We start from the raw sequence: 27,651 nt of genomic DNA, 5'->3' as shown, positions 1-27,651 counted from the left end.
TAGATTGCATGCACATTTCAAAAAGGACTTCCAGTGTAAAGAAGAAGCAAGGAGAGAAGAGTATGGATAAGTAAAGTTTTAATAAAATGTTAGTGGATTAAGGGTGAGGGAGAAGCTTATGGAGAAGCTGTGCCATTTAAAATATATCTTCCCCCTGTAAAAATATTAATTTCAACTTACTGTGCCCTTAGAACTTCAATCTTTCTTTTCACCTGAGTCATTATTTATTGACTGAGCAGAATCTAATGAATTACAAGTTACAATATAAGCAGCTTTTCAAAGGTTTGTCCTATAGAGGGAAATCTTCAGCAACTACCTAACATTCAGAGAAATTATTTGAGTCCATATATGAATACAGAAAAATGGCTTTCCAATCCCCTTCCTTTTTCTCTTCTGTTTTAGAAAAGCATATGATAGCCCTAAGAGTATACAGGCTAAAAATGTGAGGTCAAAGATAAAATAGTTTAAGCCTAACTTTTTAAAAATCACTCCTAAAAATATCTGCACTGAACATGTTAATATATTACCAGAATGTGCTAGTATGTAGTAATATATTATTAGCACACACTGAAGACTTACATTGTTTAAGAAACTGCTTTGTGTGACCTCAAAAACCCATTCTTCTCCTTAATCTAATGCAATTTATTTTTCTTAAAGATATACTTAATGATTTTGACTGCACAGAAAGCCATTCTTTTTATAAATCTTTATATAATGACCTACACAAAATGTAAATTACAGACTTTCCTCCATTCCACATTTCTTCAATATCTACTACTTGTCCATTATGATTCTGTAGGGGATATGAAAGAATTTGAAAAGGTTAGCATAAAGCAAGTGTCAGGTGGTGTAGATGTCACCTGGTACATTTAAGCAAATTAGGCATTCTCTTAATATGAATGAGTTTCCTGATTAGTTCTACTTCATTCTAGTTTGTGAACTTGATTCAGAGTGTCTCCTCAACTCTTGCTACCTCCAATCTCAAGTGTTCTTGGATTTCCACTCCTTTGCCCTAGTGTGTCCTAACACTGATTCCTGAAGTTTCTCTTGTCTGAAAATTTAATACTGGTATTCTAGGCCAAGGACTGCCATTGGATTAAAGAACTAGAAATTGCAGGAATGTCCATCAATTGGAATGGAAGAACATTTTGGGACATATGGTTGTGATGGAATATTATTGTGCTATAAAAAATGAGGAGAGTTTTAGAAAATCCAGGAAAGATATATATATATATATATACATATATATATATATATACACATATATATAAACTGATACAAAGTGAACAGAAACTACAGTGATATTGTAATGATGATGAACTGAAAGACAACTCCTCTGATTAATGCAATGATTCAGGACCCTTATACTTGCTCCATATTAGTTTCATATGTGAAACCATAAGGGGACCCAGCAAAAAAGAAATCTCTTCCTCTGATCTGACTGACTTCCTATAGTCAACACTATTTCAGACTACTTTCTCTTGCTATCATTTGTCCATACTCAAATGTTATAAACACATTTAAAAGATGACTTTGAGAAAAACACATCACAAGGCTGACCGACCATGAACTAAAAATTCCATGACATATGCCTCAGTCTAATAAAAAAGACTTCAGGATTATTATTGCCCCTATGCCTTCCCTCTTCTCTTCTAACTTAGAATTGAAAGTGCTGGCTGTTGTTATATTCCTCCTTACTATTTTGGCTCATCTCTAGCACTTTTCTTGATCTAGTAATGTTTCTCCGATGCAAATTACAATTTGACTGATTTCCACACTGCTTTCTTTCTTTGCATACCCTCTGGATATGGGTGCAAAACCCTACAAAGTCAATTGGTAATTTCTCTAATTTTGCTTCTCCATCCAACTTTAGTAATTCATGGTCCATGGCTAATGAACTAAAAGGGGTTTTCTATGTATAGGCTTAGACCAGAATTATTTTAAAAATATATGAACTAATATTCTTTCCTCACCAAAACATTAATAGGCTACTAGTTCCAGTCAAATGCCAATGAACCTAGTTTGTCCTTGACTTGAGTTGTGGACTCAGATTCTTCTGGGCCTCCAAAATTTAAGGTATTTTCCAAAATAGGAGAACATTATAACTTGGTAGAGAGGAAGTAGAATATAATGAATAGCTTGCCAGATTTTGAGCCAGAATTCCTAGAGTCATAGCTAGTTCTGATATTAACTAGCTATATGGTCCAAGACAAGTCACTTCACTTTTCTGCTCTAAAGGGAAAAGGACAGGGTCTGGCCTTGTAAATTTATTGGCATAGGGAGCTCCTAGAGGGATAATTCCACTAATAACCCAAGTTAATGCCTTTTCTGTGATTTATCATCTTTGAGGGTTGATTATAAAAATGAGAGGTTAAGTGAATTTCCTTGGGTTCCACAGCCAATATATGTCAGAGAGAAAACTTGAACCCAAGTCTTCCTGGTTTTGAATTCAAGTTTTGTTCCATTAGCCAGGTGATCTCTCTGTAAAATTGGAAGAAAAATATGCTCATTAGCCTGTGCCACACAGTCTCTGTCAGAAAAGTTATTTGGCTACAAATTACTTTTGAATGGTAGCTAAATCTTCTTCCTATATCATGGGAATAGCTGCTAACATTTTCATAACATGTTAAGGTTTATAGAATTCCATGATATTTATGTTTGAAAAATATTTGAAGGTATTAATGATCCCTAGAGCCTTATGAGTCCATTATCTATTCTTCTCCTTTGTACAGTGGGAAATTATTATATTTACTCAAAACAAGAGGCCACATCACTTCTTATCCAAGACTCTTGCTGACCTGGTTCTGTTTCCTCTCTGTATGACAGATTGCCTGACACTGCATATTGCTCCCAGGAACTCATCACAATGTTGACAGGCAGTCAACAGTCCTGCCAGATCAATGACCCCCATATTATCCTATAGCTAAACATAAATTTTCTATAAACAGATACTGCATTAACTACATAGTCTTTCACTCACTTATTACTCACATATTCATTGTTTTTCTGATGCTAAGACACACCTAGGAATGCTTCTGAGTTAGCTGAGGTTTGCTAAGATCTAACATTTAGATTGAAAGGAAAAGGAAGAAATGAGCAAACATTTCACATGATTGACAATACAATCTGAACCCAGAGAATTTCTAAATAAGAGTTTATCCCTTCTTCACAGAAGTCAACTCAACTTCTAGATTAAGTAGGACCCAGAGTCCTTGGATTTGATAACATATACCCGAAGTGCAAATAATAATATTCACTGTATCACACTAAATAAAATTTCAAGTTTAAATGAAATGAGCATGATCAAACATAAGAAATATCTTATTGCAAGGTCAGCTGTCACTTGATCTAAAATGTCAAGACAAGGGATGAGAATGGTGACCAATAACTGAAATATGGGAGTCGCCTTTCTATATTTATGGCAAAGATCGTGATTCTGCAGTTAGCTTCATGGGAGAGATAAAAACAGATATCTACTGTCATGAAGATGCCAATAGGATAGAGAAATACTTAGACCATATGTAACAATAGAGAGTATTCCATATTCCATTATTAGAGCTGAAGGTACTATAGCTTCCTTGTAGAAGAATATATAACATCCTTGAACATTTTTTTTCTTTTTAATAATACTCCCTTTGAGGTATTGTGGTCAGGATGCTTACATGAATAGAATCAATATAAGTATACTACACTAAAATGAATCCTTAACAAATAATCCTAAGTCTCATGAAAAATAACAATGTTGTTATTATCATGAATTACTTTTTTTGAACTTCACCTCTTCATCTAAAAAGGGATTAATCAAGTATCTCCTTAATATGGTTTCTTCAACACTCAGGTGAGAAAATGTGTGTATGTATATAAATGTATATAAACACATATAATACTTTATATATAGTATTTTGCATTACTTTTTTGTATTTTATATTACAAAGGACTATACATATATACATTCCAATCTCTTCCTCCTCGTCATCATCATCAACTTAACTGCTTTAGCAGTTTTCCCAAAGATAGTTTGCAATATCTCTCTGGGGAGGGAACAGTGGGATCACAGACTTTCTTCTGGAAGGGACCACAGAGATAATTACTTTACAAGTAAAAAAAAATGAATTTTCAGGAGATAAAACCTAGGTCCTCTAATTCCAAAACCAAACCTTGTCCACTGATTCATTCTGTCTAGGCAAAAACAACTGTGGCTCTGATGAGTCTTAAATCCAAAACCTTTAGTGCCCCAAACCTCTAGAAGATCAGTTTGGTATCTATCTGTTGTACTAGAGAAACAGTGTCTGTAATTAGGTCATACCTTCTCTTAAGACTATTCAAACCTTTGGGGATGAGCTTTCCTGATCTTATCTAAGATAGTCCAGAACTGACAGGTGACCATTGCCAGACTAGATTGCCCAAGTCTATAGATAGATGTTTTTGTAAGGGACACAACAATTACATGCAGTTAAAGATCAAACCCACACTTTACAGAAGAATGCCCAAAACATCAAACAATGACCACTTCTCAGAATAGTGGGACCTACCAGAGCTTGGGCTCCACTGGTATAGCCTTTGAGTTGTAAAACCTCCATAGACAATTTTAGTAAAAGAAAAAAGCAGCAGTCATGTCATTTTCACACAGACATGACATGTTTATGATTTTATATTTAATAAGATGTTCAGTCTGTTATAATTTAAACAAAATAGCAGCAATCACAGTCAGGCAATACTCTACTTTTAGAACTGTTTGCAAAACTGTGGAAACCACTGTGAGAAAATATGCAAATCACTAATTAGATATCACAGGCAACAATTAAATTAATTTATAAGGGATTAAATGCAATTAAATTTCCTCCAGATTGTATCTTTAATGGTGCTTGGTTAGCAGTTAATATACTTTAAAGCATAATTCAGTCTCTTATTTTTGCAAAGTCATTTAAATGTTACAAATATTACTTTCATGCATATTTCCATGGTGACAAAATAAGTTTATAGTCTAATTAATTTATGGGCTATGACATGGAGACCAAAGCTCAAGAACCATAGACCTACTATATAACACATTTTTAGTTTCCAAGTTTTCTATTGAAAATATATACTCTTGAAAAATGGATGAACATACAAATATGATTGAGATTCTTGAAGAAAATGAAAATCTAGAACAAAGGCAAATATAAGAAGTTCAAATAACAAGGTTTGTTGTTTCTCATCCATGTTAAAGAGCCAGTAAAACACTAATGAATTGTTATACTGATAAATTAATTATTTTTTATTCCAGAATAGTCATGGCCAATCTTTCCATGTATTCAAAGTTTAAAAACCTTATTCACACATGCAAAATAAAAACCATAGAAATGTGGAAACTAATCATCTCAAAACACATTAATGTTAGTTTAAGTCTCAGAGAGATAATCTAACAAGACATGTTGAAAAAATAATTCTTTGATATGTAAAGCCTGATCATATGAAATATTTGTCAGAAAGCATTTAATAATAAATATCTAAATAGGGTACCCTCTAAAAGAAAGAAACAAAACTGGTCCAGAATATTTTAGCAGGCAGTTTTCGGCTAAATTCAGATGTCATTTTTGCAATAAATTGTTAGCTCTATGCAGAGAAATATGGAAAGACTTGACAAAGAAGGAGATGTATCTATGGAAATTATAACTTTACTTGACAGAAATATGAAAATCCAGGACTAGTAACACTTCTGATTTATGGTGGGCAGGTGGAGGCAGAAAAGTATATATAGATAGTTGTTTTGTGAGAGATACAACAATTACACTCAATAAAGTTCAAACCCACACTTAACAAAAGAATGCCCAGAACATCCTCAGTATACTTTTCTCCTTTGGAGATGTTTTACCATTGCCATATTAAAACAAGCAAGTTGCACTTTTTTTTCATCTCAAGAATGAAAGTGGAAAAAAAGAAATGTGAAAAAAGAATAGCACGAACATTCCTACCTGGCTTCCAGATGAATTGATTATCCTTTTTGCCTTCCAAATGAGTTGTTAGGAGCAGTATGAGACAAAGTAAAAGACAGAGCTTTCTCATGCTTTTCCATACCCAGTATGCAACAGCCAAATTAGCTCTCGGAAACATTCTTCAGATTTGTTGGCCTCTTGTGTTCCCTATTCCTATAATAAACATATAATAATATATGATGATCACAAAATATATAGATATGGATATATATATACAGACTAGAAGAAATAGCCTCTATCTCTTATCACTTTGCAAGTTAAATACTAGAACTTCTGGAATCACTTTTTCAAATAATTTTTTGACATACATGTAAATTAATTGAAACATGTATAAGGAAAGAGATTATACTAGTTATTTCATTGGTGAAGGGAATTCCCTATAAAGAATTTCCTCTAGCAAAGCAGGAAGGTTTTGTTGGCAATTTCTCATCTTAGAAATTTGCCTTGAGTACTGAGAGAGATGCCATCTTGCCCAGGAATACACAGGAAGTATTGGCTAGAAGTGATACAGATCCCCAAATCTTCATGGACGTGGAGCCAGTTCTCTACCCTATATATAGCATTGCTTCTGTGTGTGTGTGTGTCTTCATCTGCTTATAAGAAACCTTGAACTATATGCATTATAGTTATTTTAAATTCAACATGTCCAAAACTGATCTCAGCTTTCCTCCCCAAAATATCTACAAAAAACCCTTGAAAACTTCCCTATTACTGTGAAAGGTACCAAGATGATCTAAGTCCCCCAAGCTCACAACTCAGGCATCATCCTTAATTTTTCCCACTCTCTCTCATTCTCCATATCTAACCTATTATTATAGCCTTTGTATTCTTCTCTTTTGTAACATTACTCATATACTCCTATCCTCTGACACTGCCTCTGCCCTCATGCAAGCCCTTACTATTTCAAGTCTAGACTATTGTAATAGGTTTCAGGCTTGTCTTTCTACTTCAGCCTCAAGTCTCTTCCACTCCAATCCATCTTCTGCTTAGTTGTCAAATTAATCTTCTTAAAACACAGATCTGAGCAACTACTCTACGCCCATCAATAAACCCTAGTGGCTCCCTATGACCTCCAAGATAAAATACAAAATTCTCTGTTTGGCATTCAAAAGTCCTTCAAACATGGCCCCCTGCTACCTTTCTAGTCTTACACTTTACTCTCTACCCTGTATTTTACAAACCAGTGACACTGGAATTCTTAAATTTTCTTGTACCATCTCCAATTCTAGGCATTTGCATTGAATCTTCCCATTAGGCCTAATATGCCAGTAATTATCTTCTCCTATCTCTACCTCCTCACTTCCCCAGCTTCCTTCAAGTTACAGTTAAAATCTTATCTTCTTTGAGAAAATGTCCTGATTCTCTTAATATTAGTGAATTACCTTTATTGATTATGTTTCTCTACCTATTTACAGATATTTATTTATTGAAAGATTTATTTATATAATAATAATATTTAATAAAATTTATTAAATATTTTAAAATAGATACACACATATGTAAAATCACATGCTGTCTCCCCATTATTCTGTGATCCCTTTGGGAGCAAAAACTATTGTTTACCCTTTTCTTTCTATCTCTAGCACTTAAAATAGTGCTTGCAAAATTGAGGATTTAATAAATATTCACTGGCTGACATATTATATATATTTTTAATAAGTATCACTACTTGATAGAATATATGGCATTTGATTTCCTACAAAAGTCATTGTTTACAAAAATTATCTCAATTTCAGAGGCTGACATACCTTTTTTACAGCAGTCATATCATTTTGACAGGCTGTATGTTTTTGTACAGGGTACCACAACTCAGACAAGTCATTTGAAGGAGCTAGTTTCCATCCAACCGTTGAATCTGTGATTTTGCTCATGTAGACACTCCTCTCACTTTTATAATCATTCTATAACCTAGAAAACAGTCTCCAAGGATGTCTATGTCCAAAAAATACATCAACCTTAGGCAACCTAGTAATGAATCTTTCCATCATTTAACTAGGCTGGGCTTCAGAAAGAATGGTCCATGAATTGGACCTCTTATTGCATTCCATACAATAGAACCTCTCCAGTTTGACAGGACTTGATACAGGTTGTATATAGTCCTCAAGCATAGACTAAGCATCTTAGGGAACCATCAAAGGCAGATTTCAGTGATAAGTTTATAATCTTCAAAAGTGCAATAGAACAAAATTAATATCTCACATTTACAGAATGTTATGAAGCTTTTAGAGTACCTTCCTCCCAACAAACCTGTCAATTTGAAAGTTATCAGAGAATTATCTCTATTTGGTTCACAAGAAGATGGGGGCTCAGAGAAGGTTACTTGATTTACATTGTCACTCAGCAAGTAATTGAGTGAGATCAGTTCTCAGTAATCTACTAGGGATCTTTCCCAACATGATGCATGGAAATATGTATTTTATCATAATACATATACAACCCACATTACATCACCTGCCATCTTGGAGAGTGGAGAGAGGCAGAAGGAAGGGAGAGGACATAGATTGCAAAATGTCAGGAAAAGAATATGTTTAAATGTATTGACTTGTCATTTGGAAAAAAAATAAAATTCTGAAAAAAAATATCCTACTAGGTAATTATCAACAAGTATTGCTTTCAAACACTCCAGCTGCTGTGCTTAATTACTCATCAGAACCTCTCCACTCTGTTGCTGACTTTTTTTTTAATTCAAAGTATAGATTTTTCAAACTTAAAATGGATATGATATTGTCTCTTCTTCAACCTACCATGAGAGAACTTTTAAGCTAAAATGTTCAATCATTGTCTCATCTGTATTTGCAACCACAAAGGTGTGAGTCTGTGCTGCCACACATCTGAGAATAGAGAAAGCAGCTCATCTTTGCATCAATCCTAGAGGGGATATTGGTAGTTACCAACATAGTGTGAAAATCAGGGAACAGTTGGTGGAAAGTTTTTTTTTAGCTCTTTTGAAATCAGCCCCATATTAAAGTTGTTATAGTTTCTCATTTGAAATGTCTTCTAAGAACATTAAGTTTTGCAGGAGATAGTGCTTAAATCTTATTTATATCCAAAATCTCTTAGCTATATGCCCAGTGCTCTATACATTAAACCAAATTACACTACATAACTTACAGGGCAAGCATAAGTCCAAAAAAGCCACATATCATAGCCAAAGGAAAATTACTTGGGGATAGTATTCTTTTCTAAAATGAAATATAATCAAATTAATTATGTTTGATGAAGTAAAAGACTCCTTTGATTTCCAGCAATGCCAAGAGTTTTTAATGAGTATTTCAAAGATAAGAGGCCAAACAGAATCATCATTTAAACAAACATCATTTTCCAAAGCTGCTGGTCATTATTGCCCAGTATACTTCAGAAAAGAAAATTCTTTAAGTTGTTTCCCCATTAGTGTGTGTGAAGTTTCTGTCTTTCTGATTCGCAGCCTTCTTTAGCTTACCATAGTTCAATTGGGAGAATTGTAACCTTTGCCCTCTGTATATATTCCACTCAGGGAACTATAGAAAGCATTGTTGTTGGTGAGAGGGAGGAGCTGATAATGGGTTGTACTTAAAGGTGTTATTGATCATTACTCTGCCCTTTAATTGTATGTAATTCTTATAATTGAGGTGGGTAAACTACTGGAGCAGTGAAAGAATAGTGATGTTAGAATAAAAGAACCTAGGTTCAAATCCCAACTTTACTAAATATTAGCCAATGTACCACTGGATCTGTTCTACATTTACTTCTCATAGTTAATTTAGTAATTTGTACACCAAAGCAGAATTAAGATGACAGAGGAAAGGCAATGACTCACCTATGTCTCCCAAATTCCCCTCAAAACAACTTTAAAATAATTGATCAAAAATAATTCTAGAGCAGCAAAACCCACAAAAAGATATGAGGTGACAACTTTTCAGCCCAAGACAACCTAAAAGGTTGGCAGGAAAGGTGTTTTGCATGGAGGATAAAATGGAGCACAGTCTCACACACAGACAATGATCCAGCAAGATAAGTTTAGGATATGCTTGGTAAGAGGGTGGTGATTGAATCAGTAGCAGAGGTTGTAGGGGCTCTTAGACCACAGATGGTAAAGGATCAAAAAACTGGTCAGAAAGTGTGAATTTTGGAATTACTCCACCTTGCTTAGTCTTTAGAATTTTAGCAACCAGGAATGTATACCACCCCACTTAAGGATTAAGTGTGGGAGATGGAGGTCTATGACCCACATGTGTTAGCAAGTGACAAATCACAAACAACTAACTGACCCCCTGGGTCATCCAAAGCCAAGTTTAAGCCATCATTGGTACATGTGGGACACAGGAAGTAACATGAAGAACTGCCTTTATATTTCACATCACTTCCTGTAAGAGGGACTTGACAGTGGAACTTGACTGTGGAGGAGCTTCAGTATGAGACCTCAGACTGCTTCCCTTAGACTGTCATGTGTTGAGGACATGCTTACTGTCCTTTCCTTGACTTTTCAAGAAGAATATCTCTTGGGACTCCCTTTCCCTTGGCTTTCTGGAGGCACCAGCCTCTAAGGAGGCCTCTCATTTTGAAGGAGGCCTCATGGCTGGAAGCCACACTAGATGTAATCCTCTGCCCCCCTTGACTGGGGCCTCTGAACTACAGCCTGATATCTCTCTCCTTTTCCTCTCTTTCTTTCTTCCTTATTATCTTCACTCTATTATAAATATATCACCATAAAATTTCATTCTGACTTGATTATTTCATTGGGATTTACAATTTAAAATCCCTGGTGACCAACTAAAAAGAAATTCAGTCCAACGGTAAGTTTTATCCCTAACAAAAGAGACTATAGGGGTCCCTTTCCTGGTACTAGATACAAGACTGTGTTGAATTGACCAAAAACAGTTCCAGGTTGAAGGCTCTGGGCAAAGGAAGAGCACTAACATCAGAGCTTGAGGATATAGAGGAGGTAGTACCTTGATCACAGGTAAAGGGTAGAAAAGAGTGTTTATAGTCACACACAGAACAGAACACAGGCCAGGACAGTAATAAGCATGCCTCTTGTTAGATCACACCATTGTGGAAAACTGAAAACCTCTTTGAAAACAACTTCACACACACAAACAGAGATGAACTGAGGCTTAAGACAGTGCCCCCTGAATCTGAGTACTATAATCCAACTTTATTACAAGTTAAAGGTCAAGAAGTATGCTATAAAAAGGAATAATCAAAAAGAAAAAAAAAACCTGACCATATAAGGTTACTATGAGATCAGGGAAGATCAAAACACTCTGAAGAACACAACAAAGTCAAAATTGCTATGCCAAAACCCTCATACAATGCAGGGAGTGGTTCTCAGGCCCAAAAAGGATTCCTAGGAGAGCTCAAAAAGAATTTTAATAATCAAAGGAGAGGGGCAACTAAGTCATCACTAGTTAGAGAGCCAGACCTGGAAACAGAAGGTCTTGGGTTCATATATGGTCTTAGACACTTTCTAGCTATGTGACCCTAGCCAAGTCATTTAACTCCAGTTGACTAGTCCTTATCATTCTTCTGCCTTGGAACTGATAATTAGTATCATTTCCTAGACAGAAAATAAGGATTTAAAAATAAAATTAAAATTAAATAAGAGAGGTAGAGGGAAAATTATGAGAAAAAATGAGCAGAATGTTCTCAGAAAAAAAAAAAAAACCTGGAAAGATTTGCATGAATTGATACAAGTGAAGTGAGCAAAACCAAAAGAACATTGTAAACAGTAAAAGTACTATTGAATCATAATCATCTGTGAATGTTTTAACAATACAATGATATGAGGAAATCCTGAAGATCTTAAGATGAAAAATGCTATCTGTAGTCCAGAGAGAGAACTGATGGAATCTTAATGAAGTTTTTTCTTAACTGTTTTTTTTTGTTATTCTTGGTTTATTGGGGGTGGGGGGTCTTTTGAAATATGAATAATAAGAAAATATGTTTTGCATCTGTATAACTTACACATGCATCATCCATAAAAATTGTTTTTTAAGAGAAAAAATTTGGAATTTCATGGGAGAAAATTTGAACCTCAAATTTTTCCAAAAATGAATGTTACAATTGTTTTTACATATAATTGGCAACAATAAAATACTAAATTTATTTTAAAAGTAATAAAGTTAGAAACTACCACTACTCTATAGGCTTTTAATCTGGGACTGTCTCCTGTTTGGTTCCTATTGGCTTTTTCCAGTCTTTCAGAGGTACTTAAGAATGTAAGTTTCAGCTCATTTCTCTATCAACCTATTTATTAATTAATTGCACATACTTTTTACTAACTTCTATAAGCCCTTAAGGCATTCTCTTTGCATTTTGAGGGGATAGAAAGAAAAAATCTATGACTTTAAGAGACTTACAATCAATTCAGAGAAATGATTCAAGTAAATATTTAAATGTAATACATAACATAAGAATTAAACACACCACAAATGATCACAAGTAAAGGCCAAAGGCTATGTTGTAATTACCAAGTGAGTAGTACAGGCAGCAATGGTGTGAATTCAGAAAAATTCATCACTGGCCAGAGAGCTCATCAGAGATTTCATGTGTAGGTATTTTGTCTATACCATTAACTGGAAATTCCAGCTAGGAAAATATATATTTTTTTACTTTGAAAGAGTTATTCAATCAGTCAATAAACAATGATTAAATATTTATCTTAAGAAAGGTACTATGCCAGGCATTTGGATACAAATATTAAAATGAGGCAGTTATTGCCAGTAAGGAACTTACACTCTACTGGTGGTGGTGGTAGTGGTGGTATTAAAGATGTCTACAGTTAGGTAAATATAGGATAAAAATATAAGAAATTAATTCAGGGAAAGGAGCTAAAACCTGGGAAAATAAGAAAAGACCTATCAAAGGTGGTAGCATTTGAGTTAAGTACTCTAAAACTTAGAGATGAGGAAAAAATAACATTTCTATAATGTAAGATAGCCTGTGGCAAAGTACAGCTGAAAGAGAGAGAAGGTCCTATGTGTAGCACAAGTAAGCAGCTTCAGCAAGACTATAGCCTATAAGAAGGAAATGATGACTATTTAGGCTAAAAAGATAGTCTGCAGAAATACCATGAAGAGTTTTAATGAAGGAATTTGAACTTGATTCTAAAAGCAATAGGAGGTCACTAGAGCTTCTTGAGCAAATGAAGGCTGTACTCCAACTCCACAGCATTCTGTTTTTCTCTTACATTGGCTAGTGCAAGAAGTCAGTCCCTCTTCATATTAACCTCTAATTTATAGCAATAAGATGAGTCTGCAAAGGGTACCACCATCTTTTTTGTCTTCCTTTTCTATCTCAACACTCGCATTCAGAAACTATATGTCAACAAGTGTGATGTATCTTAACTGTACAGCATCAAAACCACTAAGCAGTTCATGTGGATCATCACATTCCACACAGATTGCCAATGCTTCTTGTGACTGTCACTGTCTCAGTGACCCTTACTTTATTTCTAGCAGGAAGTTCTAGGGCCAAAATTCTCCTTCTGGTTGATTTTAAGAATTTATCCACTAACTGTTACACAAAAACAAATAGAAAGCATCAAAACAAGAAACTAATGATGTGCAACTAAAAGCATTCTGATATAAAAAATGAATGGCCAATTTAAAATAGCATTACCTACTGAAATTTAACTGATAAAATATAGTTACCACCACAAAGAGGCCAAAAGAGCCTAGAAACTAAGTACTCCTTTGACAGAAGATATTCCATCTGTAAAAAAGGGTCCATCAAGGGGAAAACTGATTTAGAATTAAAAGAACTTTTTGAAATCTTATGGAATTTTATGAGTACTATTGCCTACTCCCAAAATAGTGGAAAAAAACAACATGCATTTGGGGGAAAATATCTGGCAAGAAATCAGGAAAATAAAATCATTCCAAGAGCATTTAAGATGAACATTAGACAAATGAATATAAACATTAAAAATATAAAATATCTGTATCAAACTTTTCCCCCCTGTTGATTATAGAAACTCACAGTGCCTATAAATTACATAAGACATGTTCCTACTTAAAACAGAATTGGGAAGAAAACCTAAAGGAGATTCAAGATCCACATAAAATATATAAATTAAGCTTGCCAAATGGTCTATTCTCAAGAAAATTAAAAGTAGACATTATTGAATTTTTGGAAAGAAATCATATGTTATTACTAGCACAAAAAATTATTGGGTAGTGAAGTTGATAATGAAGTATATGCCCACATTTTCATATTTCAAAATCTTGGAAGCAATTTTTCATTTGATGGTTAATAGTTGTAACTGTTTTTTTTAAATCATATACATTTATGTTATTTATATGATTCTTACTGTTAATTCTACTAATAAGTTAAACATTTTAAATATCAAACCCTTAGAGCTATTTGTTGAAAATATTCTATTCTCTACTGATTACTTTCCTTCTTATGCTAAGTGCAACATTTTTGTTATTGCAATTTTTTTTAAATTTCTTTGATTAAAAATTATCTATTTCTCTTTTATAATCATCTCTATCCTTTGTTTGGTTACAGTGTTACAGAAAAAAAGGGACATTAATACTTCATTGATGAAACTGGGGATTAGTACAGTTATTATAGAAAAGAATTTAAGGCTATGATCAAAAATTTACTAAACTGTATTTTCTTTGGACTTAATCATAATATTAGTGTACTAGGAAACTGTCCTAGAGGGATGTGAAATGATATAACACACCTAGGAACTCTCCAGGGCCAGTAAAGCACAAACCCCTTGCCTTATAAAAAACAAAGTTCATTTTACAAAGGAAGTAAGGGATATTGGTAGGTAAGACTCTAACACTCTTGACTTCCGGTTAAGATGGCGGCTTAGAGAAAGCTGAAGCTCAGATCTCCGGAAAACCCTTCCCGACCGATCTCAAACCAGAAGCTCCTAAGGCGCCGAAATTCAAAACGATCAACAGCACAGACCCTGGGAACCCTCCTCCTGGACCTGGACCCGGTTCAAAAGGTACGGCTCCCCTTAAAAGCCAGAACCCGAGATCCCTCGGACCTCAGGGGTAGGAGCGCAGAGTCCAAGGCTCCCGGAAGCGGCAGCCGAGCCGGGCTCAGAGAGCAGGGTCTGAGGAACAACAACCCTCAGGGTCTTCTACCCAAGTCCCAGTCCGGGTGAAAGTTACTGCCTGGGGCTTCCGCTGCAGAGAGCCGGTTGGTCCGGGTGAAAGTTACTGCCTGGGGCCTCCGCTGCAAAGAGCTGGTCGGTCCGGGTGAAAGTTACTGCCTGGGGCCTCCGCTGCAGAGAGCTGGTCAAAACAACAGCAACCCTCAGGGCGGGCAAGACAGTCTCACGGGCTGGATCCTGCTATCCAAGTCTCAGTGAAAGTCTGTGCTCTCGGAGCTTGGGGAAGCGGCAGCCCATCCCCCCGCAGGCCTACGAAACAGCCTCACGGCCAGGGATTCTGAAGGCAACTTCCGGAAATCGAGCCAGGGGGAGAGTGTGGCCTCATGGTCCGACCCTTCCATTCAAGTTCCAGTGAGGCATATTCAGTTTAACCCAGGGAACGCTCATAGAACCAACATCAGCCCAGGACTAAAGCCTCTGATCACCAGACAAAGACAAGAAAAGCCAATCCTCCACGTTCAGAGATGACAAACTCCACAGAAGCACAGAAGCCCCAAAATACCAAGAAAAATAAGAAGAAAGGGGCGACTCTGGACACATTCTATGGAGCCAAAATACAAAATACAGAGCAGATAGAAGAAGATATACAAGAAAATTCTCCAAAATCTTCCAAAGGAAATAGAAACTCTCCACAAACACATGAAGAATTTGAATCAGAAAGGACCAAAAAGATGGAAGCCCTCTGGGAGGAAAAGTGGGAAATGATGCAAAAGAAATTCACGCATCTACAAAACCAGTTTGACCAAACTGTAAAAGAAAACCAGGCTTTAAAGCAAGAACTAATAAAGCAAAGCCAAAACACCAAGAAATTAGAAGAGAACATAAAATATCTCACCGACAAGGTGATAGATCTGGAAAACAGGGGGAGAAGAGAAAATTTAAGAATAATTGGACTCCCAGAAAAGCCAGAAATAAACACCAAACTGGACATGGTGATACAAGATATAATCAAAGAAAATTGCCCAGAGATTCTAGAACAAGGGGGCAATACAGCCACTGACAGAGCTCACAGAACACCTTCTACACTAAACCCCCAAAAGACAACTCCCAGGAATGTAATTGCCAAATTCCAAAGCTATCAAACAAAAGAAAAAATCCTACAGGAAGCCAGAAAAAGACAATTTAGATATAAAGGAATGCCAATCAGGGTCACACAAGACCTTGCAAGTTCTACGCTGAATGATCGTAAGGCATGGAACATGATCTTCAGAAAGGCAAGAGAGCTGGGTCTCCAACCAAGAATCAGCTACCCAGCAAAACTGACTATATACTTCCAAGGGAAAGTATGGGCATTCAACAAAATAGAAGACTTCCAACTTTTTGCAAAGAAAAGACCAGAGCTCTGTGGAAAGTTTGATACCGAAAATCAAAGAGCAAGGAATACCTGAAAAGGTAAATATTAAGGAAAGGGGAAAAATGTTATCTTCTTTTACTCAAACTCTCTTCTATAAGGACTACATTTATATCAACCTATGTATACTAATATGTAGGGAAAATGTAATGTATAAATAGGGGGTAAAGAAAGACCAAATAGAATAATGGTTCTCACACAAAGATTCACAGGGGAAGGGGAGGGGAAGAAAACTCCTATAAGAAGGAGAGGAAGAGGGGGGGGGTTTACTTAAACCTCAATCTCAGGGAAATCAACTCTGAGAGGGAAAAACATCCAGATCCATTGGGATCTTGAATTCTATCTTACCCAACAAGGGTAAGGAGAAGGGAAAACCAAGGGGGGGAGGGGGAGAGGGAGAACAAAAAGGGAGGGAAAGAGAGGGGGGAGGGGGAGGGAACAAAAAGGGAGGGACTAAAAAGGGAAACATCAAGGGAGGGGACAAGGGGGACTGATTCAAAGTAAATCACTGGACTAAAAGGTAGAGCCGAAGAAGAAAAGGTTAGAATTAGGGAAGGCAATCAAAATGCCAGGGAGTCCACAACTGACAATCATAACTTTGAACGTGAATGGGATGAACTCACCCATAAAACGTAGACGAATAGCTGAATGGATTAGAATCCAAAACCCTACCATATGTTGTCTTCAAGAAACACACATGAGGCGGGTTGACACCCACAAGGTCAGAATTAAAGGATGGAGTAAGACCTTCTGGGCCTCAACTGATAGAAAGAAGGCAGGAGTGGTAATCATGATATCTGATAAAGCCAATGCAAAAATAGACCTGATCAAAAGGGATAGGGAAGGTAATTATATTTTGTTAAAAGGGACCCTAGACAATGAAGAAATATCATTAATCAACATGTATGCACCAAATAATATAGCACCCAAATTTCTAATGGAGAAACTAGGAGAATTGAAGGAAGAAATAGACAATAAAACCATACTAGTGGGAGACCTAAACCAACCATTATCAAATTTAGATAAATCAAATCAAAAAATAAATAAGAAAGAGGTAAAAGAAGTGAATGAAATCTTAGAAAAATTAGAATTAATAGACATATGGAGAAAAATAAATAGGGATAAAAAGGAATACACCTTCTTCTCAGCACCACATGGCACATTCACAAAAATTGACCATACATTAGGTCACAGAAACATAGCACACAAATGCAAAAAAGCAGAAATAATGAATGCAGCCTTCTCAGATCACAAGGCAATAAAAATAATGATTAGTAATGGTACATGGAAAACCAAATCTAAAACCAATTGGAAATTAAACAATATGATACTCCAAAACCGTTTAGCTAAAGAAGAAATCATAGAAACAATTAATAATTTCATCAAGGAAAATGACAATGGCGAAACATCCTTTCAAACCTTTTGGGATGCAGCCAAAGCGGTAATCAGAGGCAAATTCATATCCCTGAAAGCTCATATTAACAAACAAGGGAGAGCAGAGATCAATCAATTGGAAATGCAATTGAAAAAACTCGAAAGCGATCAAATTAAAAACCCCCAGCAGAAAACCAAATTAGAAATCCTAAAAATTAAGGGAGAAATTAATAAAATCGAAAGTGATAGAACTATTGATTTAATAAATAAGACAAGAAGCTGGTACTTTGAAAAAACAAACAAAATAGACAAAGTACTGGTCAATCTAATTAAAAAAAGGAAGGAAGAAAAGCAAATTCACAGCATTAAAGATGAAAAGGGGGACAGCACCTCCAATGAGGAGGAAATTAAGGCAATCATTAGAAATTACTTTGCCCAATTATATGGCAATAAATACACCAATTTAGGAGAAATGGATGAATATATACAAAAATACAAACTGCCTAGACTAACAGAAGAGGAAATAGAATTCTTAAATAATCCCATATCAGAAATTGAAATCCATCAAGCCATCAAAGAACTTCCTAAGAAAAAATCCCCAGGGCCTGATGGATTCACCTGTGAATTCTATCAAACATTCAGAGAACAGTTAACCCCAATACTATACAAACTATTTGACATAATAAGCAAAGAGGGAATTCTACCAAACTCCTTTTACGACACAAACATGGTACTGATTCCAAAACCAGGCAGGTCAAAAACAGAGAAAGAAAACTATAGGCCAATCTCCCTAATGAATATAGATGCAAAAATCTTAAATAGGATACTAGCAAAAAGACTCCAGCAAGTGATCAGAAGGATCATTCACCATGATCAAGTAGGATTCATACCAGGGATGCAGGGCTGGTTCAACATTAGGAAAACCATCCACATAATTGACCACATCAACAAGCAAACTAGCAAGAACCACATGATTATCTCAATAGATGCAGAAAAAGCCTTTGATAAAATACAACACTTGTTCCTATTAAAAACACTAGAAAGCATAGGAATAGAAGGGTCATTCCTAAAAATAATAAACAGTATATATCTAAAACCAACAGCTAATATCATCTGCAATGGGGATAAACTAGATGCATTCCCAATAAGATCAGGAGTGAAACAAGGATGCCCATTATCACCTCTACTATTTGACATTGTACTAGAAACACTAGCAGTAGCAATTAGAGAAGATAAAGAAATTGAAGGCATCAGAATAGGCAAGGAGGAGACCAAGTTATCACTCTTTGCGGATGACATGATGGTCTACTTAAAGAATCCTAGAGATTCAACCAAAAAGCTAATTGAAATAATCAACAACTTTAGCAAAGTTGCAGGATACAAAATAAATCCACATAAATCATCAGCTTTTCTATATATCTCCAACACAGCTCAGCAGCAAGAACTAGAAAGAGAAATCCCATTCAAAATCACCTTAGACAAAATAAAATACCTAGGAATCTATCTCCCAAGACAAACACAGGAACTATATGAACACAACTACAAAACACTCGCCACACAACTAAAACTAGGCTTGAACAATTGGAAAAACATTAACTGCTCATGGATAGGACGAGCCAATATAATAAAAATGACCATCCTACCCAAACTTATTTATCTATTTAGTGCCATACCCATTGAACTACCAAAATACTTCTTCACTGATTTAGAAAAAACCATAACAAAGTTCATTTGGAAGAACAAAAGATCAAGGATATCCAGGGAAATAATGAAAAAAAACACATATGATGGGGGCCTTGCAGTCCCAGACCTCAAACTATATTACAAAGCAGCAGTCATCAAAACAATTTGGTACTGGCTAAGAAACAGAAAGGAAGATCAGTGGAATAGACTGGGGGAAAACGACCTCAGCAAGACAGTATACGATAAACCCAAAGATCCCAGCTTTTGGGACAAAAATCCACTATTCGATAAAAACTGCTGGGAAAATTGGAAGACAGTGTGGGAGAGACTAGGAATAGATCAACACCTCACACCCTACACCAAGATAAATTCAAAATGGGTGAGTGACTTAAACATAAAGAAGGAAACCATAAGTAAATTGGGTAAACACAGAATAGTATACATGTCAGACCTTTGGGAGGGGAAAGGCTTTAAAACCAAGCAAGATATAGAAAGAATCACAAAATGTAAAATAAATAATTTTGACTACATCAAACTAAAAAGCTTTTGCACAAACAAAACCAATATAACTAAAATCAGAAGGGAAACAACAAATTGGGAAAAAATCTTCATAGAAACCTCTGACAAAGGTTTAATTACTCATATTTATAATGAGCTAAATCAATTGTACAAAAAATCAAGCCATTCTCCAATTGATAAATGGGCAAGGGAAATGGATAGGCAGTTCTCAGATAAAGAAATCAAAACTATTAACAAGCACATGAAGAAGTGTTCTACATCTCTTATAATCAGAGAGATGCAAATCAAAACAACTCTGAGGTATCACCTCACACCTAGCAGATTGGCTAACATAACAGCAAAGGAAAGTAATGAATGCTGGAGGGGATGTGGCAAAGTAGGGACATTAATTCATTGCTGGTGGAGTTGTGAACTGATCCAACCATTCTGGAGGGCAATTTGGAACTATGCCCAAAGGGCGACAAAAGAATATCTACCCTTTGACCCAGCCATAGCACTGCTGGGTCTGTACCCCAAAGAGATAATGGACACAAAGACTTGTACAAAAATATTCATAGCTGCGCTCTTTGTGGTGGCCCAAAACTGGAAAACGAGGGGATGCCCATCAATTGGGGAATGGCTGAACAAACTGTGGTATATGTTGGTGATGGAATACTATTGTGCTCAAAGGAATAATAAAGTGGAGAAGTTCCATGGAGACTGGAACAACCTCCAGGAAGTGATGCAGAGCGAGAGGAGCAGAACCAGGAGAACATTGTACACAGAGACTAATACACTGTGGTATAATCGAACGTAATGGACTTCTCCATTAGGGGCGGTGTAATGTCCCTGAACAACTTTCAGGGATCCAGGAGAAAAAAAAACACCATTCATAAGCAAAGGATAAACTATGGGAGTGGAAACACCGAGAAAAAGCAACTGCCTGAATACAGAGGTTGAAGGGACATGACAGAGGATAGACTTTAAATGAACACTCTAATGCAAATACTATCAACAAAGCAATGGGTTCAAATCAAGAAAACATCTAATGCCCAGTGGACTTACGCGTCGGCTATGGGGGGTGGGGGGGAGGAAAAGAAAATGATCTATGTCTTTAACGAATAATGCTTGGAAATGATCAAATAAAATATATTAAAAAAAAAAAAGACTCTAACACTCTTAAAAATAAACTCCACCCAACTTCTATGTCTCCTGCTAAAGGAGAGCCTTCTTTCTCTTCTCTGGGCCCTTCTTCCAGCTCCCTGTTCTTACCTAAAAAAACCCTCCCCACTCTTTGACTCTAACCTGATCTTCTCACTAGTGATTAACAAAAAGGAAAGGGAAAGCCTAGGTTTGACTGCACTAAGTAACCCAAATTTTATATGAAAATCTTTGGATTACCTTAGCCCAAGAGAATTTCTGGCAGAGGAACCACTGGCAGATGATCTTTGTACTCAGGGAAAATTGTTTCCTCCAAATAAATTCTCTACCAAGAAGTCAACAATTTCTCCATGAATTTTGACTATCTAGGGAAAATCTCTCAGAGCAAAACCTTCTTCAGCTTAATGGAAATCCAGGCAGAGAGTCAAAAACCTCCTTCTAGTGCAGTGGAAATCCCAGAAGGAAGGAAATCAGTTACTGTCAGTTCAAATTCCCACAATTCCTTTCTCCTTCCCTGAATCCTCTCCCAGGCCTTGTATCAAAATTCTCTTCTTTTAGCTAATCCCTAATTTATATTCTGACACTAGTAGGTCTAGTACACTAAGATATCATGGAAAGAGGAAAATGACATATATGTACCAAAATATTTATATCAGTTCCTTGTATAGATGCCCCTGAAAACAAAAAAGGTATTCATTTACTGCAGAATGTGTAAATTGTGATATATGAAAACAATGGAATATTATTGTGCCACAAGAAATGACAAAATAGATAATTATAAAGCAAACCGAAAAGATCCCTATATTTTGATATGCAATAAAGTAAGCAGAATTAGAAGACCAATTTGCACAATAACAACAAAATATCCATATTTTGTCTCCTGCTTTGTTTGATTTCTGGTACATGAACAAGATGCCCCTCTTAGTTTAAACTAATCCCTTCTAATATCACCATGCTTCAAACTCACACCTTGACTGACACCACCTCCCTCAGTCTTTTTATCTTTCAGAATGAGTGGATGGCTGATGGAATACCAAACTCCTCCCAATGCCATCATTTATAGAGGGCAGATATATCAATTCTTTCCATCTTACATCTGCTGCTCAGCCTGGTTTCAACTCCATTGAAAAAGATGACCTTAAATCCAGATCAACTATTATCTCCTACCATCCCTTCCTCACCTACCTTCCCACCTAATTTTGGATCTTTTCTCCCCATATTAGATTGTTTACTCCTTGAGGGCATGCTTTTTTAAAAAATTAATTGATTCTCCAGTTATTAGCACTGTGCCTGGCACATAGTAGATGACTAATAAATGTTTATTACATCAGAATAAAGGAAAAGCAACTACAAAAGTCTTTTACATTCTAATTCATGTGATAATAAATCATACTAAGGTCTGGAGATGAATCATATCATCTACTTCAATGTCAAAGAAGTGATTAACTTCAATTCTAGTATTAGACATGAATAGTTGAACATAGTCAATTATGAAATTTCTTTTCTAAACTATGAATATTTATATGAAAGTTGAAGATTTTTCCATTGTTTTGCTTTTATTTTTCTAATAGGTAAATGCAGTAAAAGAGGAAAATAAATATTTATTAAAAAAGAATTGGCCTTCAACTATAGCTGTAAGAGGCATTTCTGATTTTCTTATATATATATATGTATAAATTTTTATTTTTAATATTTAAATATTTAGGACACATATCCACTTTAACTTGTTAGGCTACATAGTATAAGGTAATAGACTAAACCTAATTTCTACCAAAAGGTTTCCTACTTTTTCTAGAAGATTTCGGAAAATAGGGAGTTCTTCTTGAAGTAATTTATTAATTAATTTACTTAACATTGAATTGCCTTTGAATTGAAGTATCTTTTCCAAATTAGGCAATGACAAGACTCATAACCCCTACTCTTAAATGAATGCTATTATTTTATCTAACTATAAAGTATCATTTCATTAACTTGATTGATATAAAATATCTAAATTTAGTTAACTTTTTTAAACACAGCTTACATATGAGCAACAAATATGCCTCTAGTTATTGGCCTTTATTTCTTTAAATATGTTCCCTAACCATATCTTTCTTTTCTACAAATTTATATTGAAATAGCTTACACATTTATCAAGTACATACTTGATAAAATATAAGAAGGGAACTGGCAGAATTTTGTTAGCAATATACTTCAGTTGACCAGATCCTTAATTATACTTTTGACTAAAGGATACAAAGAATTATAAATTAGTTATGTTATAGAGGGGAAAAGTTTTGATAGAATGGATCAAAATGTAACCTGAAAGGCTTTCCTCCAAAATGAAAATTTCCTGTTATGTTAAAATTATATCTGGAAATAAACAATAGCCAAGATAATTTTGTTCAATAATTCTCCAATTATAAAAATCCAATAAATGTTTAAAATCTATTCTTGACCAATAGTTATTGCCTTATAGTGCCTTTTTCAATGACACAATTAAGGATATCTGACAGTCTAAATTCCTAATATATAATAAAGTCCTCCAGAAATTTGTTCATAGATGACATGAAGCTAATTTCATTGAGCCCCAGAATGGTATAGAGCTTCTAAAATGTGTTCAAATATATGACAAGAATTCTCCACAAGAAAATACAAGTGGATGAAAAATACCCATTATCCAATTTAATAAATTATTGTATAGAAAGCCCTTTATGCTGGTCAATTAATGTACATTTTTGCAAAGACCAAATAGACAATGAGCTCAGTCTAAAATTGGAAAAAAAAGAAATGAGAAAAAAAGGAATACAAAGGATTGAATTCTGTCAGTAAATTCATGTTTTCTGCAATCACCCTAAAAACACCCTATCTTTGTATTACCATTAGTGTTTGATGCAATATGGCTATAAAGCATGGAAGAATACAACCTCCATAATCAAATTTATAGTTGCACAAAGGGAAATGGAAGGATATACCATGTTTTCTTTAAAGTCTGTAGCATATTAAAAATGACAAATTACACACAAGAAGCAAATATATATGTAAATATATATATGAACTAGAGTCATGATAGTAAACCTATGGCATATGTGCCAAAGATGGCATACATAAACCTCTCTGTGAGCACACATGCCAAGTACCAAATTTGCAAATTTTTCCAGAGTTCTTAACTAGATAACCAAAAGGAGGTGCAGCTGGGCTGGTCCCCTCCCCCCCTCTCCCCAGTAGGAGTTAGTGAGCAGGTCTCTTCAAGACAGTATTCCTTAAAGGACAAGATTTCCCCACCTCATTCAGAATACAATGACTCCTTATTTACTTTTGGCTTGAGTGACACAGAAACAACTTAGGTCTTTACTATCAGAAGCAGCTAGTGTCTTTACTATACAAAGTATTTTTGGGATTTGAGGATGTGTCTTTTGAGTCTGCACTTTAAAAATGTTCAAAATTTTAGTGATTTAGGAATAAATTTTATGAGCACTAGGCTAGCTCCCTTCTCCAGTTTCTTTCACAAGTAAACTCGGGCTTAATTTGCATTCTTAGTCCTCTCAACTCTTACTAATTCTTGCATTCAAATGGCTGCCTGCCAGAGGGAGACCAGGTGGGCTAGAAGCTCTGGAAAACACAACAGTGGCTAGGCAATCTCCCAATCAGCTCTGCATCCAGATTAAAACCAGACTACATCCCTTGACCATTTGCTAAAAAGTTTAATTTGGAGGATAGCCCCTTCAGGAAGGCTGGAAGGTGATGGGGTGAGTGTCAGTATGATGTCATTTAACTTGAGGGCTGGGGGCATTTTTGCTTTTTTTCTAGCTTTGAGGGGATCAATGCAAACATAACTGGAGGAGAGCAGAGTGTTTGTATAACTCTCCTCTCCTTCTCCCTAAGTCTACTACATCACCTGGGCCCCCTGCCCAGCAGCCCAATGGGAGTATTTCCTACCTCCCCTGGGTGGAATAAGATGGGGAAGCAATTCGCCTGCCACTCAACTGGGGAAGGGACCCAGAATGTGGTCTCTGGGGGTCATGGGCATGGCTATTGGTCTGGGGAGGATGGGAGTAGGACCTATCACTCCATCTCTAAAAGGTTTCCCATTCTCAGTGGAGGATTTCCTGGAGGACTCAAATAAGAGAGGCATATGATGAGATGTAGGGGAGATTCTGCTTTCAACCCATGGAGACAATATCCATATCAAAGAAATAGCAAAGCTAGTGAAATTTCTAAGTACTTGCTAAATTCTATAAGAAAAAAAATTAAATAAAAAAGAATGTTAGTTTGAAAGAATCCTAATAATTAAGTCCCTATCTATGCAATTATATAGGGATCTGGACCTTTATATTTCTTAGTCACCTTCCCCACCCCATCTACCAACTTCTACTTAACTGAACCTCACCTTGGCTATCTAAAAGAAAAAATTGAATTGGAAGTATCAATGGACAGTGTGAGCCTGATTCTAAGAAAGACGAAAATCTGAAGCACATATCTTCTCATTTGAAAGAAGTCATATACCTCAAAAGAAACTTTACACCCTAACATAGTTTTAGTGTCTTGATTCCCTCTCCATTTCCCTCCTCATTATCCTTTTCCCAAAAAGCTCACACTGACTAAACAGGTTCTCTGAAAAGATTGATAGTCATTCTCATCTTCATTATCTGAAAAGTTGTACAAGGGTTTACTATAAATAAAATGACAGAAAACAAGAAAAATCGGAGATACCACATTTCTGTTTGCATAACACAAATGAGAACACTGAGTGAGCTAACAATAAAAAATATTATACAGACAGCATGTGCCAACTTCAGTGGCAATGAATAATTTATATTACGAAGACCGCCAAGTTTTCAAATCAACTTAGATATTGTAAATCTAGCTTCCAAAATGCATTAGCAAGCTTATCTGTAAACTGATGAACACAGACAAGACTTAAAGTTACATTTTCTCCTTTTAGCCTCTGTTTCACCATCATTTAAGGGCTATTTGAACTATGAATAATATGCCAAATGTTTTATATGCATTTCATTTCTCCTTAAATGTATTCCTAGCACTGAGGCCCTTGAATATTTAAAAGGTATCAAAAAATACCACCACTAGATTTCTTTCAGGCTGGAAAAATGGCCTCAAATGAATGGATAGGAAAATGTAATCATGTATATCTCTGTAGTGCCATCTCATGGTAATTGTGCATAAAAGACAGCTAAATAAAGATGGCTGATTCACACCCTACTTCACTTATTGTACACATCATACATTCAGATTGCTTTGACTGATACAACAAGAAACAGGAGGTGATTGATCATATGGATCATATGATCATAAATTTGGAACTACCAACTACCAATTTGGGCCATCAAGTTCAGCTTCTTCAGTTTTACTGATGTGGAAGATGAGACAGAGAGGCTAAGTGACTTTCCCAAGGTCATGCAGTCAATAAATATCTGAGGACTCGATTTAATGTGTTTACAAGACTAGTGCTCTATCTAATATACCACAATCCTTCTTCTACTGGAACTTGCCTGTTTCTAAAGATTGAATAGATTACTCTAAAGGTGTGTGACATATTTGTATTTTTCCCAATATAAACATATTTCCCTAGTAAGAGATCCCAAGTTTCACTATAAAAACATTAACTCCTTGACTATAAAATGACAGAGATGTTCTGTCACTGAAACAAAAGATATTAAAGAACATACACAATAAGAAATTATTTTAAGAGCTTCCATGTGCTAAATTCTGAGGATTCCAAAAAAAGGTAAAAATAGTCCCTGCCTTCCAGGAGCTTCTATTCTGATGGAGAAGGCAATATGTAAAGAACTACAGAGATATGACACTATGTTAGATAGGAAATAATCTCAGAGAGGGAGGCATTTGTTAGCTTGGGATACTATAAAAAGCTTCCTGAAGGAGGTGGAATTTGAGATGTGAAAGAACTCGGGGAAAGTTTGTGGGAAGTGAGATGAGAGAGAAATCCATTAATGGGGGAGTGTGAGTACAAAAGCCTGAGGACCTTGATATGGAGGGTCACATGCAAAGACCACTAAACAGTCCTGTATAACTGGATTGTTAAGCATATGAAAGAGTCAAATATATAAGAAGACTGGAAAGATGAAAAGAGAGCAGGTTATGACCAACTTTCTACGCCAAACAGAGGACTTCATAGATTTGATTCTGGAGCTTTTATGGAGTTACTGAAGCTTACTGAGTAGGTTGGGGATGCTGTAGAAATATCATTGGGGGCAGGGACTTAACTGCAGAATAAATTGTTTTGGGGAATGACTTGAGGAATGGAATAAATTCACAAACTACCACTATCAACTAGGCCAAAGATTCTGAGGGCTTGAATTAAGATTGTAAGAATCTGGGAATTGAGAGAAAGAAATATATATTAGAAATGTTTGGAAAGGAGGATGGTGGAGGAGGGTAGAAGAGAGGGAGGGAGGAGGAGAACATGGATCACAAAATGTCAGGAAAAGAGTATTAAAGTTGTTTCTGAAAAAGAAAAATGAAATAAAAATTTTTAA

At 35.7% G+C, this 27,651-nt stretch overlaps 1 protein-coding gene across 1 annotated transcript in view; it reads right to left on the bottom strand.

Moving 5' to 3' along the window:
- THSD7B (thrombospondin type 1 domain containing 7B) overlaps positions 1 to 27,651 on the bottom strand; it is a 1,225,997-nt gene that overhangs the window by 1,034,411 nt on the left and 163,935 nt on the right. Inside the window, exon 2 of the mRNA XM_001364165.4 lies at positions 5,955 to 6,128. Within this exon, the coding sequence (XP_001364202.1) occupies positions 5,955 to 6,093 (139 nt within the window). The 5' untranslated portion in view covers positions 6,094 to 6,128. The remainder of the gene's footprint in view (positions 1 to 5,954; positions 6,129 to 27,651) is intronic.

The sequence above is a fragment of the Monodelphis domestica genome, chromosome 4, assembly GCF_027887165.1.
Source record: "Monodelphis domestica isolate mMonDom1 chromosome 4, mMonDom1.pri, whole genome shotgun sequence".
Classification (NCBI taxonomy): domain Eukaryota; kingdom Metazoa; phylum Chordata; class Mammalia; order Didelphimorphia; family Didelphidae; genus Monodelphis; species Monodelphis domestica.
The sequence above is the reverse complement of the archived record's forward strand: the minus strand, read 5'-3'. Positions and strand labels throughout refer to the sequence as shown.